We start from the raw sequence: 16,324 nt of genomic DNA, 5'->3' as shown, positions 1-16,324 counted from the left end.
TAAATGACCGAAAGTGGGATTGCTGGGTAATAGGGGAGCTCTGTGTGGAGTCTTTTGAGTAACCTCCATACTACTTTCCAAAGTGGTTGAACAAGTTTACCCTCCCACCAACAATGTAGTAAGGTTCCTTTCTGTCCACATCCCCTCCAGCATCTGTGGTTATTAGAGTTCTTGATTATAGCCATTCCAACTGGGGTGAGATGGTATCTCAATGTTGTTTTGATTTGCATTTCTTTTATGGCTAGGGAGGTTGAACATTTCTTGATTTATCTATTGGCCATCCTTCTTTCCTCTTCAGAGAAGTTTCTCTTTCAGTCTTTAGCCCACTTATTTATTGGGCAGTTGTTTCTTTGAAGATTTGTTTTTGGGGTATTTAATTTTTTGAGTTGCAGGTATATTTTAGATATGAACCCCTTGTCCATTGTATGGCTAGTGAAGATCTTCTCCCAATCCATGGGAATGGAATTCTATGCCTCCATCAAAAAGAATGACATTGCCCCATTTGTTAGGAAATGGAAAGACTTGGAAAAAATTATATTAAGTGAAGTAAGCCAGGCCCAAAGAAACATAGGTCCCATGATTTCCCTTATTTGCAATAACTAGTATATGTCTGAGTCAAGCAGAAAAGGTCAGGTAAGTTGATGTTAGGGGAATGAACCCCAAGATAAGTATTCAAGTGTTTTTTTTCTTTCATGCAATTGTTTCTAACATATTTATAAGATGATTTCTATGTTGTTTTGTATGTCCCTCCCCCACGGTATAACCCCTGCTTTCACTATATTGATGTTGGTATAATTTGTGGAGGGAAAGGGCAAAAACAAATCGTTTAACTAGGGATAAAGGTGGACCCATTGCAACAATGAGATGTACAAGTCGTTATGTCAAAAAACGAACTTCACAACTTTGGTGGGGGAGGATCGTGTGGGGGGAGGTGGGCAGAGTATGGGAAGGGATGGGAAGGGAAAACAAAGAGGAGGCAACAATGTTTGATAAGAAATGTACTCATTATCTTGCCCATGTAATTATAACTCCTCTGTATGGTATTCTCACAATAAATAATAATGAATAATTCCAATCTTGCTGAAAGAATCAAACAGCTCATCAATGTAAAGTAATATTATAATGTGAAAGATAATACTAATATATTTTAAATGAATGTATATTAAGAAGAAGGAATAAATCAAACCTATAGACATTCACAAATGCACTGACATGGTGAGGTATAAAATTACACAAGACAAAATTAATGACAATAAGAGGATGCATTGTATTTCCTAATTCTGCCACTAAAGACTTTGTTTTTAAAATCAGTTTAGTAACCACTGCAGGAATTATCTGTTGTTCTACAGTTGCAAATATATTAGCCACCAATCTGAAAGTTATAAACAAATAGAAAAGACATTTTTTCCATGAGGAGATTAAGAACAGAGGTAATATTTACTGATTTGAATGTTTATTTCATTCTGTAAAGCATCACAAGGTTAAGAACTGTGTCTTATGCATTATTGAAGATCAAGAAACTAGCAAAACTCCTGTACACCATAGAGACCTTGTTTTTATGGAGAAAAGGAAGGAATGGCCAGCATCCAACACTTTATGTGGCTTTATTGGTGTTACAAATGAAATGTCCCATTTTAACCATTAAAAGATTTTTTGCGTGTGTAATGATGGTATTGTAAAGATTTGGGGTCTTTTTATTCAACATAGATCCAGAAAGACATGTTATTAATACAAAGTTACATAAATAAGTTCCTATATTTTATTACCAAGTTGATGATTTTCAAATTAACCATTATGGTAGATGAAGTCACTCAATGAATTATCACTGAATATCAACAATTAAATGAATTACTAAGTGCCAAGTTTAGAGTGAAAATAGGTTTAAATTTAATATTTCATCATGATAGAGAGCTAAGCATTTGGTTCAACTTAATATTTTCATATTTCACCCCTGTTACTTTAATCCACAACACAGAAGCTTCCATTTTTGTTAGTGCACAATCTTTCCTTTATCAATCTTATTTAATCTTGTGAAGTTGATTTGACATATGTAAGAAATGTGTGTATATATGTATATTATACATGCATTATAGATATATAAGCTTGATGAAGTTGCATAGTTCAAATTTACCTAAGTATGTTCAGCCCTCTCCCTGGTACTTGTAACTTGTACATCCAAATGTTTATGTTCATGAATGGCTAAAAATGTTCAAATTCAGTGAAATGACCTTTTTTTTTAGTTTCAAATGTGGCTTGGTTTTTAAAAAATTTTTATTGTAAAGGTGTATAGAGGGGTTACAGTTACATAAGTAAGGTAATGAGTACATTTCTCTTTGAACAGTATTATCCCCTCCCTTTTTTCTCTCAATTCTACCCCTCCACCCATCACAACTCTCTTCTACCTCAAGTTATAAAGTTCATTTCCAATATAGTGTCTAATGAGTATCACTATTGAACTGGTTCACCCTTTTTTCCATTTCTGTGATTTCCCTTTCCTTCCCCAAATCAGTTAAACATATATAAAACAAAGGGTACAGATATCAAAAACAGGTTGACCTACTGTAACAATGAGATGTACAAGACACTATGTTGAAAATGAACTTTATAGCTTTGGGGGGGGGGCAAAGTAGTAGGAGGGAGAAGTTGGAGAGGTGGGGAGGGAAGGGATGGTAGGGGAAAAACAAAGGAGGGGGTAACAATGTGTGATAGGAAATGTACTTGTTACCTTACTCATGTAACTGTAATCCCTTTGTACAGTATCTTTACACTAAAAAATACATATTAAAAAAAGAAATCAAAAACAGTGACAACAGGGAACAAACTAAAGGGAAAAAGAGAAAGAAAGAAGCAAGAAATAAATGCAAATAGTACAATTAAAAAACCTCCTTCCATTTCTTGGAGTTCATTTTGATAAGCACCATTTTATATGGCCATATCCATATCACTATTGAGCCATTGTCATCCTCTGCTAAGAATATCCTAGACATATTGTAGTTATTACAAATGAAGGAAAACACGCAGCCAATGTTTCTTTGGGTCTGGCTTACTTCACTTAATATAATTTTTCTGTTGGTGGGAGTAAACTTGTTCAACCACATTGGGAGCAGTGTGGAGGTTCCTCAAAAAACTGAACATAGAGCCTCCCTATGATTCGGCAATCTCACTCCTAGGTATTTACCCAAATGACAACAAACAAGGCTACACCAAAGCTACCAGCACAACCATGTTCGTTGCAGTATTATTTACCATAGCTAAGATATGGAATCTGCCCAGTTGCCCCTCAGTAGATGAATGGATCAAGAAAATGTGATATATATATACACAATGGGATTCTATGCTTCCATCAGAAAGAATGCTAGTGAAAAGATCTTATTCTCAGATTTCCCCTTCTATGGCATTATACAAAAATCAAAAGCATGCAATCATTATTGATTCTTTCTCCCTCAGAAAATTCAGTCAAATAAACTTTTGAAATGTCATACTAAATGTCTAGCACCAAGGACATTGAATCTGTAAGTTAACAACTTGCCAAAGTAATAAAATAAAAAACTATCATGTTAGATATATCATTATTCAGACTATCTTGGTTTTCACTGTTCTCTCATCCTAGTAAATGATACATCCTGTGTAATAACTGTACTATAATCATAACCTAAGCTTTTTCTAGACCTCAGTTCAATCATCTGTATACTTAAGGGATTGGGTTGTATCATCATCAAAATTTTTACTCTACTATGATCTACAAATATGTGAAACTGAAAAGACATAATGCTAACCAGAAAGATGTGACTTTTTGGACACTAAGATGAATTTAGTGGTGTGACATGTATTGATCACAAAGGTGGCTAATATAGCTTCCAGACAAAAGGAAGTCAAAGATATTGCACTTAACTATCATTCATTATGATAAAAAAAAACAGTGATGCAATATAAAAGACAAAACCTTTCAAAGTAAAACTAATTTAATTTCACCTCAATTTTACTGATTGCCATGGAATCAATGTTGTGTCCTACCAAAATTGATATCCTGAAATCCTAACCTCTAAGGTTAAGAAAAGAAGGACTATTAGGAGTAGTGCTCTTATAAAAAGAGAAGTGAGAGAGCTAGTTAGACCTTTTTACTTTATGAAGAGATAATGTAAATGTGCCATTATGAACCAGGAAGTGGGGAACCTTCAGGCAAAGTATCTGCTGGAATGTTGATCTTATACATCTCAGCCCTGAGAGGAAATAAATAAATGTCTCTTATTTAGGAGGCACTTATAGGGCTCAAGATAAGGCATAGTTGTATATTACTTTTGGATTATATTCTATGCTATGAGATTGATCATCATTAGTACCTCAAAAACAAAAACTAAAATAAAATAAAAAGCTAAAGGCATACAGGAGTAGTCTAATGCACTGTATTTGTGTTAGAGCACCATAAATGGACTAAGGCAATAGATTAGTTTGATATTTTTTTAATTATGTTTTAAAAATCAGAGTATGAAGTTTGATCATTTCCAGATGTTTTCTAGTAATTATTCTGGGCTTCTACATGTCTCTTTTTGAACCTTGGTGTGGTCATTGGCCTTGTTAGAGGAATAAGATGCACCATCTCCAAAAAAAGATTTCTCTGATACACTGTGTAACTAAGATTCATTTTGTTATCATTTCATGCTTTAGAACAGGAGTCATGGAAACAAGGTTTTGCAATTCTGAAACTGGCATAGAGTAGTGTAGCTACTTGAGCTCAGAAATGTTCCTTCCATTCATCATTCTGACTCTCCGTTCTCATCACTACAGGCTATCCATATAATTTCCAATGGAGAACAGCACAGAAGTGACCCAGTTCATTCTTGTGGGACTAACAAATAATCCAGAACTCCAAATCCCCTTCTTCATCATCTTCCTTCTCATCTTCCTTAGCACGCTGATTGGGAACCTGGGGATGATGGGATTGATCCTTCTGGACTCTCGTCTCCACACCCCCATGTACTTTTTCCTCAGTAACTTATCCCTGGTGGACTTCGCATATTCATCAGCTGTCACTCCCAAGGTGATGTCAGGACTCCTCACAAGAGAGAAAATCATGTCCTACAATTCCTGTGCTGCCCAGTTCTTCTTCTTTGTCGGTTTCATCACGACGGAGAGTTTTCTCTTGGCCTCCATGGCTTTTGATCGCTATGCAGCAGTGTGTAAACCTCTGCACTACACCACCACCATGACCACAAATAAGTGTGTCTGTCTGACCACAGGCTCCTATGTCTGTGGCTTCCTGAATGCCTCCATCCATACTGGGAACATTTTCAGGCTCTCCTTCTGCAAGGATAACGTGGTGGATCACTTTTTCTGTGATGCCCCTCCCCTCTTAGCCCTCTCATGCTCAGACACCTCCATTAGTGAAATGGTTATTTTTTTTGTGGTGGGTTTTAATGCTCTCTTTTCGATCCTCATCATCTTGGTCTCCTACCTGTTCATATTCATCACTATCCTAAGGATGCGCTCAGCTGAAGGACGCCAGAAGGCCTTCTCCACCTGTGCCTCCCACCTCACCGCAGTCTCCATCTTCTATGGCACAGTCATCTTCATGTACTTACAGCCCAGCTCCAGTCACGCCATGGGCACGGACAAAATGGCATCTGTGTTCTACACAATGGTGATCCCCATGTTGAATCCACTGGTCTACAGCCTGAGGAACAAAGAGGTTAAGAATGCATTTACCAAGGCTGTGGGGAAAGCAAAATCTTCTATATCATTCACATTTTAGTTCAAAAGAACCTATAATGTGGTTTCACTCACCTCACCTATATACATCTTGACGTTATTTCCCTACCCCATCCACCTACTTTTATTGAGTTTTCCCAGTTAATTTAAGTCTAGAAAGTAAAAGATGAGCAAACTAGAAATAATAATCTAGAATTATTCAAAAACATAGAATAATGATTTTTAAAACTCTTTTTGGGCCTGGCTTACTTCACTTAATATAATTTTTCCAAATCTTTCCATTTCCTAACAAATGGGGTGACGTCATTCATTCTGATGGAGGCATAGAATTCCATGGTAACAATTCCATTGTAACAATGAGATGTACAAAACACTATGTTGAAAACAAACTTTACAACTTGGCGGGGGGGGGGGGGGGGGGGGGGGGGGGGGGGGGGGAGTTGGAGTGGTGGGGAGGTGGGAGGGAAAGGAGGGGAGGGGAAAAACAAAGGAGGAGGTAACAATGCTAGATAGGAAATGTACTCATTACCTTACTCATGTAACTGTAACCCCTCTGTACAGCATTTTTACAAAAAAAAAAAAAAATAGAAGAAAAAAATCCCTTTGTAATGGCATGCTCATCCAAACTCAAATATGTGTATATACAATCATATGTACATATGAACACCATCCACAAACACACTGAATATGAAAATGAAAATCTCATGTAACTTTTTTTTTTGTCTGTGGTGGGGCCTGAACTCAGGGCCTATGTGTTGTCCCTGAGCTTTTTCACTCAAGGCTAGCACTCTACCACTTTGAGCCACAGCTCCACTTTAAGTTTTCTGGTGGTTAATTGGAGATGAGTCTCATGGACTTTTTGCTGCCGGGCCTATTTGAACTGTGAGCCTTGTATTTTTAGCCTCCTGATTGGCCTGGATTACAGGTGTGAGCCACTGGTGCCAGCTCATGTAATTTTATAATGACAATTAGAAATATTTATTCAAGCCAGAGAGCTGAGGTTTCATGTCTGTTATCTTAGCTACTCAGGAGGCTGAGATCTGAGGGTTGTGGTTCAAAGCCAGCCTAGGCTGGAAATTCTGTGAGACTCTTATTTCCAATTAACTATCAGAAAACCTAAAGTGGAGCTGTGACACAAAGTGGTAGAGCACTAGCCTTGAGTGAAAAAGCTCAAGGACAGTACCCAGGCCCTGAGTTCAGGCCCCACAACAGGAAAAAAAAAAAAAGAAAAAGAAATATTTGTTCAAGACGTTCAGAGTAGGTTTCATATTTAGAATACAAAACAAAGCAATTAATCTGGTGTCAGAGAACACATTCTTAGTAAAAAGAATAATTTGACTTGTTTTTATGAAATTTGTACATAAAGTCGTTAAAGCACTATATAATTATAAATTTTTAAACACTTTCAAATATATCTAGTTTAATCTTTATATCATTTTAAGTTAATTAACTGATTTGATTAATGTGTGTCAATGAGATCTATTGATGAGTTTGGGTGTGTATTTCAACACTTGAGTAAAGCATATCCTGATCAAATAGAGGTAAATAGTATTCTCCTTTCTTTATTGTTCCTTACATCTCTAACCTTTGTGTCTTATCTTTCAGGTTTCAAAAACTGTGTAATAGTTTATGGTAACAATAGTAACATACTTTGTTGTAGAAAAACAAAACTTGTACCTTCTAACCAAATATTTCTTCTATTCCACATAGATGTACAATATGTTTTGACTATTATACATTTTTATAAAATTATATGTCAAATTCAATGCTTTTAATAAGTCACTTTTTCATTATTCCACATATAATGCACACAGTCAAATATTTCATTATAACACTTCCAATGTGTTTAGAATTTTACTTTGATACTTTTACCATACCTGTTGCTCCCTTTTCTTCTCCCTTTTGTTTTATGGTAGGAGTGATGTTTGATCTCAGGACCTCATACTGGCTAGACTGTCACTTTATCACAGATCTATGAATCTCATTCTCATTTTCACTGGATTCTTCTAGAATAGGGTCTTACTTCCCACTTGGGTATGTGCCCCTGAGCCATATCAGAATACATGAACCTTCATGTACTTGTTGAAAATATAGATGTGTGGAACTGCTTGCAGTGGGTGTGGAGTCTTGCTGACTTTAGTGCTGGGTTTTCCTGGAACCATGATCCTCCAAATTTCCACTTCCCACACAGCTTAGAATGACAGGCATGCACCACTGCTCTCAGCCGTGAGTTTCATGGCCTGGACCCATGATCCTTCCAGTCTCTACCTCATAAGTAGTTAGGTTATAGGTCTGAGCCACCAGCGTCTGGCCTTTCTGTGGTTAATCTTTGGATCCCCTTGCTTCGTTTGCCCTTCTTTCCCTTTCTACCTTCTTAATAGTTGCTTTGCAATTCTGTGATCTTTGTATTTGTCTTTTCTTCAGGGAAGAGTTTGTGGGGATGTATTATACTTTCTCAGCATTCTTTTTGATCATACTGAGCAACCCACCAACTGTGGGCTCGGGTAAATTTGGGGTAAAATTGCCATGTATTGCTGGAATAGTAACAGTCAACCAAAAGATCCTGGCAGAGCAGAGCCTGGGTGTCATCCAGCACTAAAATAGCAGAGGTAGCTCTTGGCTAGAGAAAATAAGCAGTCTGTATAAAATTACAGAGATGAGGGGCACAAATGAAGTCTGATTGGATATCGTTAGATAAATAACTATTCTACCAGTGCACACAAAACTCTGCATGCCAGAAATGTCAAGAGTTTTAAGGAAACCATGAACTCAGATAAAAAGCTGAAATAAACTTTCAGAAACTGAAGATGTAGTAAGAGTATGGGTGTAAGATCAGAGTTAGTTTTAAAAAATCACTCAAGTAAAACTCAGTGAAGTAATAATGCCAGACTCCGGTGGCTCACGCCTGTAATCCTAGCTACTCAGGCAGCTGAGATCTGAGGATCACGCTTCAAAGCCAGCTCAGGCAGGAAAGTCCATGAGACTCTTATCTCCAATAAACCACTAGAAAGCCAGAAGTGGCTCTGTGGCTCAAGTGATAGAGTGCTTGCCTTGAGCTGAAGAGCACAGAGACAGTGTCCATGTCCAGAGTTCAAGCCCCACAACCAAAAAACAAAATAAAATAAAATTTAAAAAACCTCAGTGAAGTAGAAAAATAGATCAATGATGTAATGAGCTAAAAATGAAACTTGAGAGGAAAAATAGCAACCTACCAAGTCAAACAGAAAACTTTGCAAAAAAAAAGTGCCTGTGGAATTAAAAACTTAATAGAAAGCATCAAAGCAAGAAAAGTTAGTAAAAGAAAGCTTTGGTGAGCTTAAGCATGGGTGTATTTTAAAATATAAAGGAGGGAGCTGGGAACTTGTCTCAGTAGTAAAGCGCTTGCCTCGCATGCATGAGGCCCTGGGTTCAATTCCTCAGCACCACATAAGCAAAAAAAAAAAAAAGAAAGAAAGAAAGAAAAAAAAAAAAGTCTTGAGAATATGTAAGGTGTGGAGAGTATATTCAAAGAAATAAAACGGTGAGTGACCTTATCTTAGAAAATGACAAAAATATCCAGATACACAAATGTCAAATGCTTCAGTCATGTTTCACTCAATTAGTTTGCATGCCTCCCAGTGCATCTCAAATAGCCAAACTCAAAAGTAAAATACCAAAAAAAAGGTTTCTAGGCAATAAGAGAAGAAACACTTAGCACCTGAGAATGTCTGAAGTCTCAACATTGAGAACATTTCCACAAAGGAGTTGATGAATGCAGTGGGTCTTTTTTTGGGGGGGGGTCCTGTCATGGGGCCTGAACTCTGGGCCTGGGCGCTGTCCCTCAGCTCTTCAGCTCAAGGCTAGTGCTCTACCACTTGAGCCACAGCGCCACTTCTGGCGTTTTTCTTTTTGCTTATGTGGTGCTGAGGAATCGAACCCAGGGCCTCAGGCATGCAAGGCAAGCACTCTACCACTGAGCCACCTTCCCAGCCCATGCAGTGGGTCTTGATCAACTCAGCCCTTTCAACATTCTCACGGCCCCCTCCCCAATCTACCTCTTCCCTCTTTTCTTAAGTTTTTAGGATATGGATTGACTTGTTATGTTATGCGTACAATGTATCTTAATCTGTTGTTCGCTTCAACATTTTCACTCTTCCCTTCCACCTAGCCCTTCCCTTATTTTTCTTAATTTTGTGGTATATGCAATGAACGAATGACTACATTCTGACCCCTTCCTCCCTTAATTTGTCTACCCTTTTCCCCTTGGCCCCATCCCCCTCTTGCAAGTACCCTTTTCCTGGTACTTATTTTGTTGGGCTTTGACTTAGTCTTTCTAAGGAATTATACTATTTGAGCTGTCCATAGAGTCTATTAGACTTCAGTTCATTCATTTGTATACCCCCACACACACACTCAGTGTATTTATGTGTAGATTTATAGGCACATTCTAGCTACCACTAATGAGAGAAGCTTTGAAGCCTTTGTTTCTCTGGGTCTGCCTTACTTGATTTAATACAAAATTTTCCAAGGTTTTCCATTTCTTTATGAACGGTACAATATCATTCTTCCACTTAGTGTACAAACCATATTATCATGATAAAGTGCCTTGTTCAATGGTAACTCCTTTATACAACTACTTAAACATAATAAAAATGTTCCAAACAAACCCAAATAACACTTGTGCTTATTTCAATTGAAATTGTATAGGCCAGGAGAGAGTAGCAAGAAAAATAAACTGTCAACAAGAATCATAATCACCTCAGATTCTGCTGGTAGGAAACAGTAACCACTTTTCACTATTAAAATAAAATATAAATCAAGAGGGCTATGTAGGAAATGGTAAACTGAGCTGTAGATGAGCTGGAAGTTGCCACTGGATACCCTGTGTTGGGCCAGGTACTGGGCACTAGAGTATATCTAGTAGAGCCCATTCTAACCAACAACTTATGCCCAGAGCCCACCTCACTGACCAAAAGCTGCTACCATACATGCCTTCAACAGCTTCAGGAAAACAACAGAATATGAGGGACAAGATATTAGAGGAAAAAGCATATTGCATTATAACGTGCAGATGGAATGTACCCATCTCCTCAATAATGAAGGAACACTGACATGTTTTTATTATTTATTTGGATTGGTTCTATTCATTAATTGAATGCTCTTTTTGTTATTATTTTTACCTGTTGTCATTCCAAGATATAATATATCACCACTTTCTCCATGATAATTTATATTTGACCTTAGACATACAAATCGCAGTGCAGCAGCACAAAAACTATGAAAATGCAAGGCAACAGAACTCATGTAAAAGTCAATAATTCTCAAATAAAGGGAATGATAATTAAGCAAATGAAATCTCAAAGGATAATGAAAAGAATAATCAACAAGATTAAAGAGAAATTGAAAAATAAATGAATTTAAAGAGATAATAAGGAAATAGTTGAGTAAATTCAAAGAAGAGAAATAGAACAGCAGAAAGAATAAAAGAAGGCAATGAAGGATATGAATGTGGAATCAAAAACATGGAAATGGTGAAAAAACTACCAAAAATTTGAGAAAATGAAAACTTATTAACTCACATAAAAAACACAACTTAAATCCTCTATTATAGAGGGGCAAAAATGAAGCCTAAGTATCATGGCTTATGGACAAACAATTAGAACACTGAGAAGAAGATAAAAAATAATGAAAAGATAAAAAAAATAATGAAATAATGGAACAGGCAAGGTTTCTGCAATGCCATTCAAAGTCTAAACATATAAATCATGAGCACGGAAGAAGATTCTCCTTTCTCACCAATAAATACATCACCATGAAAAACATCTTAGAGTTAAATTACATCACAGTAAACTACACAACTTGTGGATGGAGATGGGAAGGAAGGACTGGGAGAGAGTGAGGGAACAGAGACATTTACAGAAAGAAATGTACTCATCTGACTCATGCAATTGTAATCTCTTTGTACATCTCCTTTATAATAACAATAAACTAATTTTAAAATAAAGTAAAGAAATAACAGCTCAGGTCAAATGGACATAACTGATGGAAATGGAATATTTCACCAACTGGCTGCTTCCTACCAAGCCGATCCCAAAAAATTAAGGACATAGCATATATAAAGACATATAGCAGGGGACACTGTCTAAAATGAAATGTACTCATTACCTGACCTATGTAACTGTAACCCCTCTGCACATCACCTTTACAATAACAATAAAAAGACACATAGCAAATTTCAATCAATATAAGAAGATTGAAATAATCTGCAGGTTATCAGATCCCAGTGGAGCAAGTGGAAATCAACAGCGAAAGCAACTATGTAAAAGATCCAGACATGTGGGGACTGACCAATGCATTGTAGAAAAATAAGTAGGTGCAATAAAAATCTAGAACCAAAGGTAAATGAAATCACACCATGGCAAAGCAGTGCTGAGAAGAAAGCTTATAACTACAAGTTTCTACAATAAAACATCAGAACAGGTTCAATTAAATAACGATGCACATCAAATTGTTACACAAAAAGCAAGTCAAATGCAAAAAATGCAGAAAGAAATAATAAAGATAAGAGAATAAGCTCAGAATAATAATAATAATAAGCTAAAGATAAATGAACGGCCATTGAAACAGTAAGTTCTCTAAATAGCTAAGCAAGATTAGCAAACCTTTAAGTAAACTAACCAAAAGAAACAAAGAGAAGACTTGTTTTATACAGCCCACTTGTTCTCACTGTGACTGTCTCTTTTTTAAGTTATTATTATTATTATTTATAATAAAAGGTCGGGTACAGAAGGGTTACAGTTACAGGTGAAGTCAGGTAAACAGTATTTTTCTTTTTTGGACGATATCATTCTTTCCCTCCTTCTTTCCCAGTCACTGTAATTTTCAATGGGTAAAATAATCAGATTATAATAAAATGAAGGAGACTAGAAGCAATTTTCAGCTTATTCACAGATTACCCCAAAGTTTCAGACCATTTCAAAACTAAACTGAGAAGTCAATAATGTATCCCTTTCCCGTCACTGAATCCTTTGAAATTGAGGATGCTGGACACTCAGTTTTGCTTTAGTTATTTTATGTCTTTATGTTGCTTTCATTGTCTTTTACCCTATGTTTTCCTTATTGCTTTCTTTGTCCCTTCTGAACATCAACCATGCTTTTATGATGAGTTTTTTTTAATTTTCTTTCCCTGTGAAGAACATTTTTCACTCCATTTATGTCTTTATTTTAGCACCACTCCTTTTTGTCCTCCATTATGGACTATTCACACATACCAACCATTTGGTGTAGACAGTAAATTAATTACAATAGGTCACTGTCACCATAGGGCTAGGTAAACTCAGTGTTTTGGTTTCAAATGAAGTAACTGAGAGACAGAGACAGATGCACAGTAGATAGCTTAGGAAACAGGAGCAGAAGGGACATGCACAGCCATCAGAAGGAGTTAGTTCCGCCATAGAGATTAGGCTCTGGGAACAGGTCTGCACTGACAGCATTACTTCCTAAGCAGCACTGTTCTCCAAATTCTCCCAACCTCATTTATCAATTGCACCTAATCTCAAGTTAAATAAGACACAGCATGACATATCTGACATTCTACCTCTCATGTGTAGATGTTGAAAGAAAAGTTGTCCCGAAAGTAAAATAGTGATTATTTCATATTTGGAAAAAGATGGAGTAGATTTAAAAAATCCATTGCAACAATGAGATGTAAGTCCTTATGTGGAAAAACGAACTTTACAACTTTGGTGGGGGGGGAGGAGGATTTGATGGGGGGCAGGGGGAGGATGGGAAGGCATGGGAAGGGAAAACAAAGGAGGAAGCTACAATGCTTGATAAGAAATGTACTCATTATCTTGCCCATGTAATTGTAACCCCTCTATACAGTATTTTCACAATAAAAAAGAAAGTCTGGTTTTAATCAAGGTCTGAATATATTTATTAAGATCACTCATAATTAGTATCACCCACAACTAAGTATTAGGAACAAGTATTAGTATCAGCCACAATTCTACTAATACATGCATCAACACATATTAGTTAAAAATTAATATTTTAGTCTCATTAATGGTATTATTGTTGAAGAGTCTGCCATTTTCTCTAGTGTATGCTTTTGGCTTCCTTCACAAAGGATATGATAACTGTAGTATATTAGAATTTACTTCTAAATACATATATAAATGCAGTAAAAACAAACACAACGGATGCTACTTGAGAAAGAATATGGAGATGAAGTCGAGGAATGGTCATCTGAAGGAGGGAGTAGATTTGTTCAAAGTACTCTACGTGCTTTATGAAAGTATCACAATATCCATATTACAACTGTATGGTAATTTCAAAATGAAAATAAATACACTAAACTTTAAAAGATAAACACATTTTACAAAGAGAATAAGAAATCATATTCTATTCTTCAGAATAATTCTCATTGTGGTATTAAATTTCTAGATAAGTGTGTTTTCTACTGAACTCTAGATTTTGCAAGGGACAGGATATAATTTCAGAAGTTAATATGGCTATTGCATTTTAAAATGCCAATTTAGAAGAATGAACCCGAAATTTAGTTTATTGTGCATCCAAACACATTAAAACCGGGGGATGATTTGACTTTGTCAATTACCTTTCTGAAGGCACTGTTGACCTCTTTGTTCCTCAGGCTATAGACCATAGGGTTCAGCATGGGGATGATCATTGCATAGAAAACAGATGCAATTTTGTCTGTATCCATGGAGTGACTGGAGCTAGGTTGGAGGTACATGAAGATGACAGTCCCATAAAATATGGAAACTGCAGTAAGGTGAGAAGTACAGGTGGACAAAGCCTTTTGATAGCCCTTAGATGAGTGCATTTTGAAGATGGTAATAAATATGAACAGGTAAGAAATCAATACCACAAGAAGAGCACAAAAGACATTGAAACTGGAAATGAAAACCAGAACCATCTCATTCACGTGTTTGTCAGAACAAGAGAGAATCATGACGGCTGGGATATCACAGAAAAAGTGATGGACCACATTGGACTCACAGAATGACAGGGTGAATGTGTTCACAATGAGGACAGAGGAATTCACAAAAGCATAGATGTAGGAGCCTAGGACCAGATATGCACACACACTTGTTGTCATGGTAGTGGTATAATGTAAAGGCTTACAGACTGCGGCATAGCGGTCATAAGCCATTAAGGCTAAAATGATATTCTCCATGGAAGCAAAGACTAGAAAAAAGAACATTTGAGAAGCACATGCATTGTAGGATATTACATTTTCTTTTATAAGGAACCCAGCTATCACTTTGGGTGTGGTCGTTGAAGAGTACCCAAAGTCCACCATAGAGAGGTTACTGAGGAAAAAGTACATAGGAGTGTGGAGATGGGAATCCAAGACAATCAGCAAGACCATGCCCAGGTTTCCCAAAGCAGTGGTGAAGTAAATGATGGTGAACACGATGAAAAGTGGAATCTGAAGTTCTGGGCTTTGGTTAACACCCTCCAGGAGGAAATTCCCCACTTCTGTGTGGTTCATCATAGGAAGTATAGACTCCCTGCAGTAATAAGAAAGGAGCATTTGGAGCATGAAAAAAGAATTTTAACTGAAGGATGTATTATTGTATATTACATACATACATACATATATATTATGTGTGTATATTATCTATGTATATTACATACATATATATTGTATATTACTGTATTATTACATTATTATTCCTATGATCTAAAGCAAAAATTTGGTCAAAACTGTAAAGGAGAAAAAGTCACCTAGATAGATTCAGATGGTTAAAATTACAAAAGTCCTTAGAGATCAATAACCAAATGCACTATTGTATGAATAAAGAAACTGAGACAACATTGTTGTATTTGTCTCTGGTCCCATATGGGTAATAAATACTTCCCAAATCACATCATCTGACACTGTTGCAAGCTGACAATTACATAATGATTTTTATCAATACGGACTTAAGATATTCATGTGTTGTCTTCTTTAAGAAACCTACAGAAGTTTAAGTACATTGTATTGGTTGATGGAAATTATCTGGGTTTCATCTCACAAAGAATAGTGCCCCAATACCTATGCACTTAAGAGGTTTAATAGAATTTAATTTAAATTAGTTCATATTTATTGATGGGATCTGTGATTAAAAAATCAATGCTTTGCATGCCTAGGAGAATAAATGAGAGACAGATGTAATGTAAATGAAGTGTTCTAATGTCATCGTTATTAGAACAGTGCTGAAGAGATTTGTCAGTGTTTAGACTCTAGAAAGAGGTGAAAGATCAATCAACTAGTAGCCTCATCCATTACTGCCTAGGAGAGATGGGTCCTGAGTTCATTTTCTTTATTTGTGAAATAAAGACAGTAACAGGACATCTCAAAGCAGACTATTGTAATAGTTAAAGAAGATTAAAAAGACAGCAAAGCTAAGGAGTTCATCACAAACTTAGTGAGTGACTTCTAAGAAGTGAGCACAAGGTGTGATGATGGTTTCCACCTCAGCTTGGAAAGCCCAAGGGGTGGCTTGCAGGGCTGCAACAGGAGGTTGAGTGTGGACTCTGGCAGGCAGCCCTCTGGAAATGCTTCTCCTGATTAGCCAGTATACTTAGCGCTCCTAGGCTTCCAGCACATCTTACTCCACACCAGCCACTT

At 36.6% G+C, this 16,324-nt stretch overlaps 2 protein-coding genes across 2 annotated transcripts; one reads left to right on the top strand and one right to left on the bottom strand.

Annotated features, from left to right (window-relative positions):
• The first annotated feature begins 3,223 nt into the window (after positions 1-3,223).
• On the top strand, positions 3,224-13,733 carry LOC138833542 (olfactory receptor 5B12-like). Its single transcript, XM_070031821.1, has 3 exons — positions 3,224-3,235; positions 4,811-5,731; positions 13,704-13,733. Exons 1-3 carry the CDS (start codon positions 3,224-3,226, stop codon positions 13,731-13,733), a joined length of 963 nt encoding a protein of 320 aa, XP_069887922.1.
• A 509-nt stretch (positions 13,734-14,242) lies between these two features.
• Positions 14,243-15,205, bottom strand: LOC138834118 (olfactory receptor 5B2-like). The gene has a single exon (XM_070032885.1). It carries the CDS (start codon positions 15,203-15,205, stop codon positions 14,243-14,245), a length of 963 nt encoding a protein of 320 aa, XP_069888986.1.
• Positions 15,206-16,324: the final 1,119 nt, after the last annotated feature.

Source organism: Dipodomys merriami, unplaced genomic scaffold (genome assembly GCF_024711535.1).
Source record: "Dipodomys merriami isolate MVZ:Mamm:240054 unplaced genomic scaffold, mDipMer1.0.p SCAF_21, whole genome shotgun sequence".
In the NCBI taxonomy this organism is placed as follows: domain Eukaryota; kingdom Metazoa; phylum Chordata; class Mammalia; order Rodentia; family Heteromyidae; genus Dipodomys; species Dipodomys merriami.
This window is presented reverse-complemented; position numbering and strand designations above follow the sequence as displayed.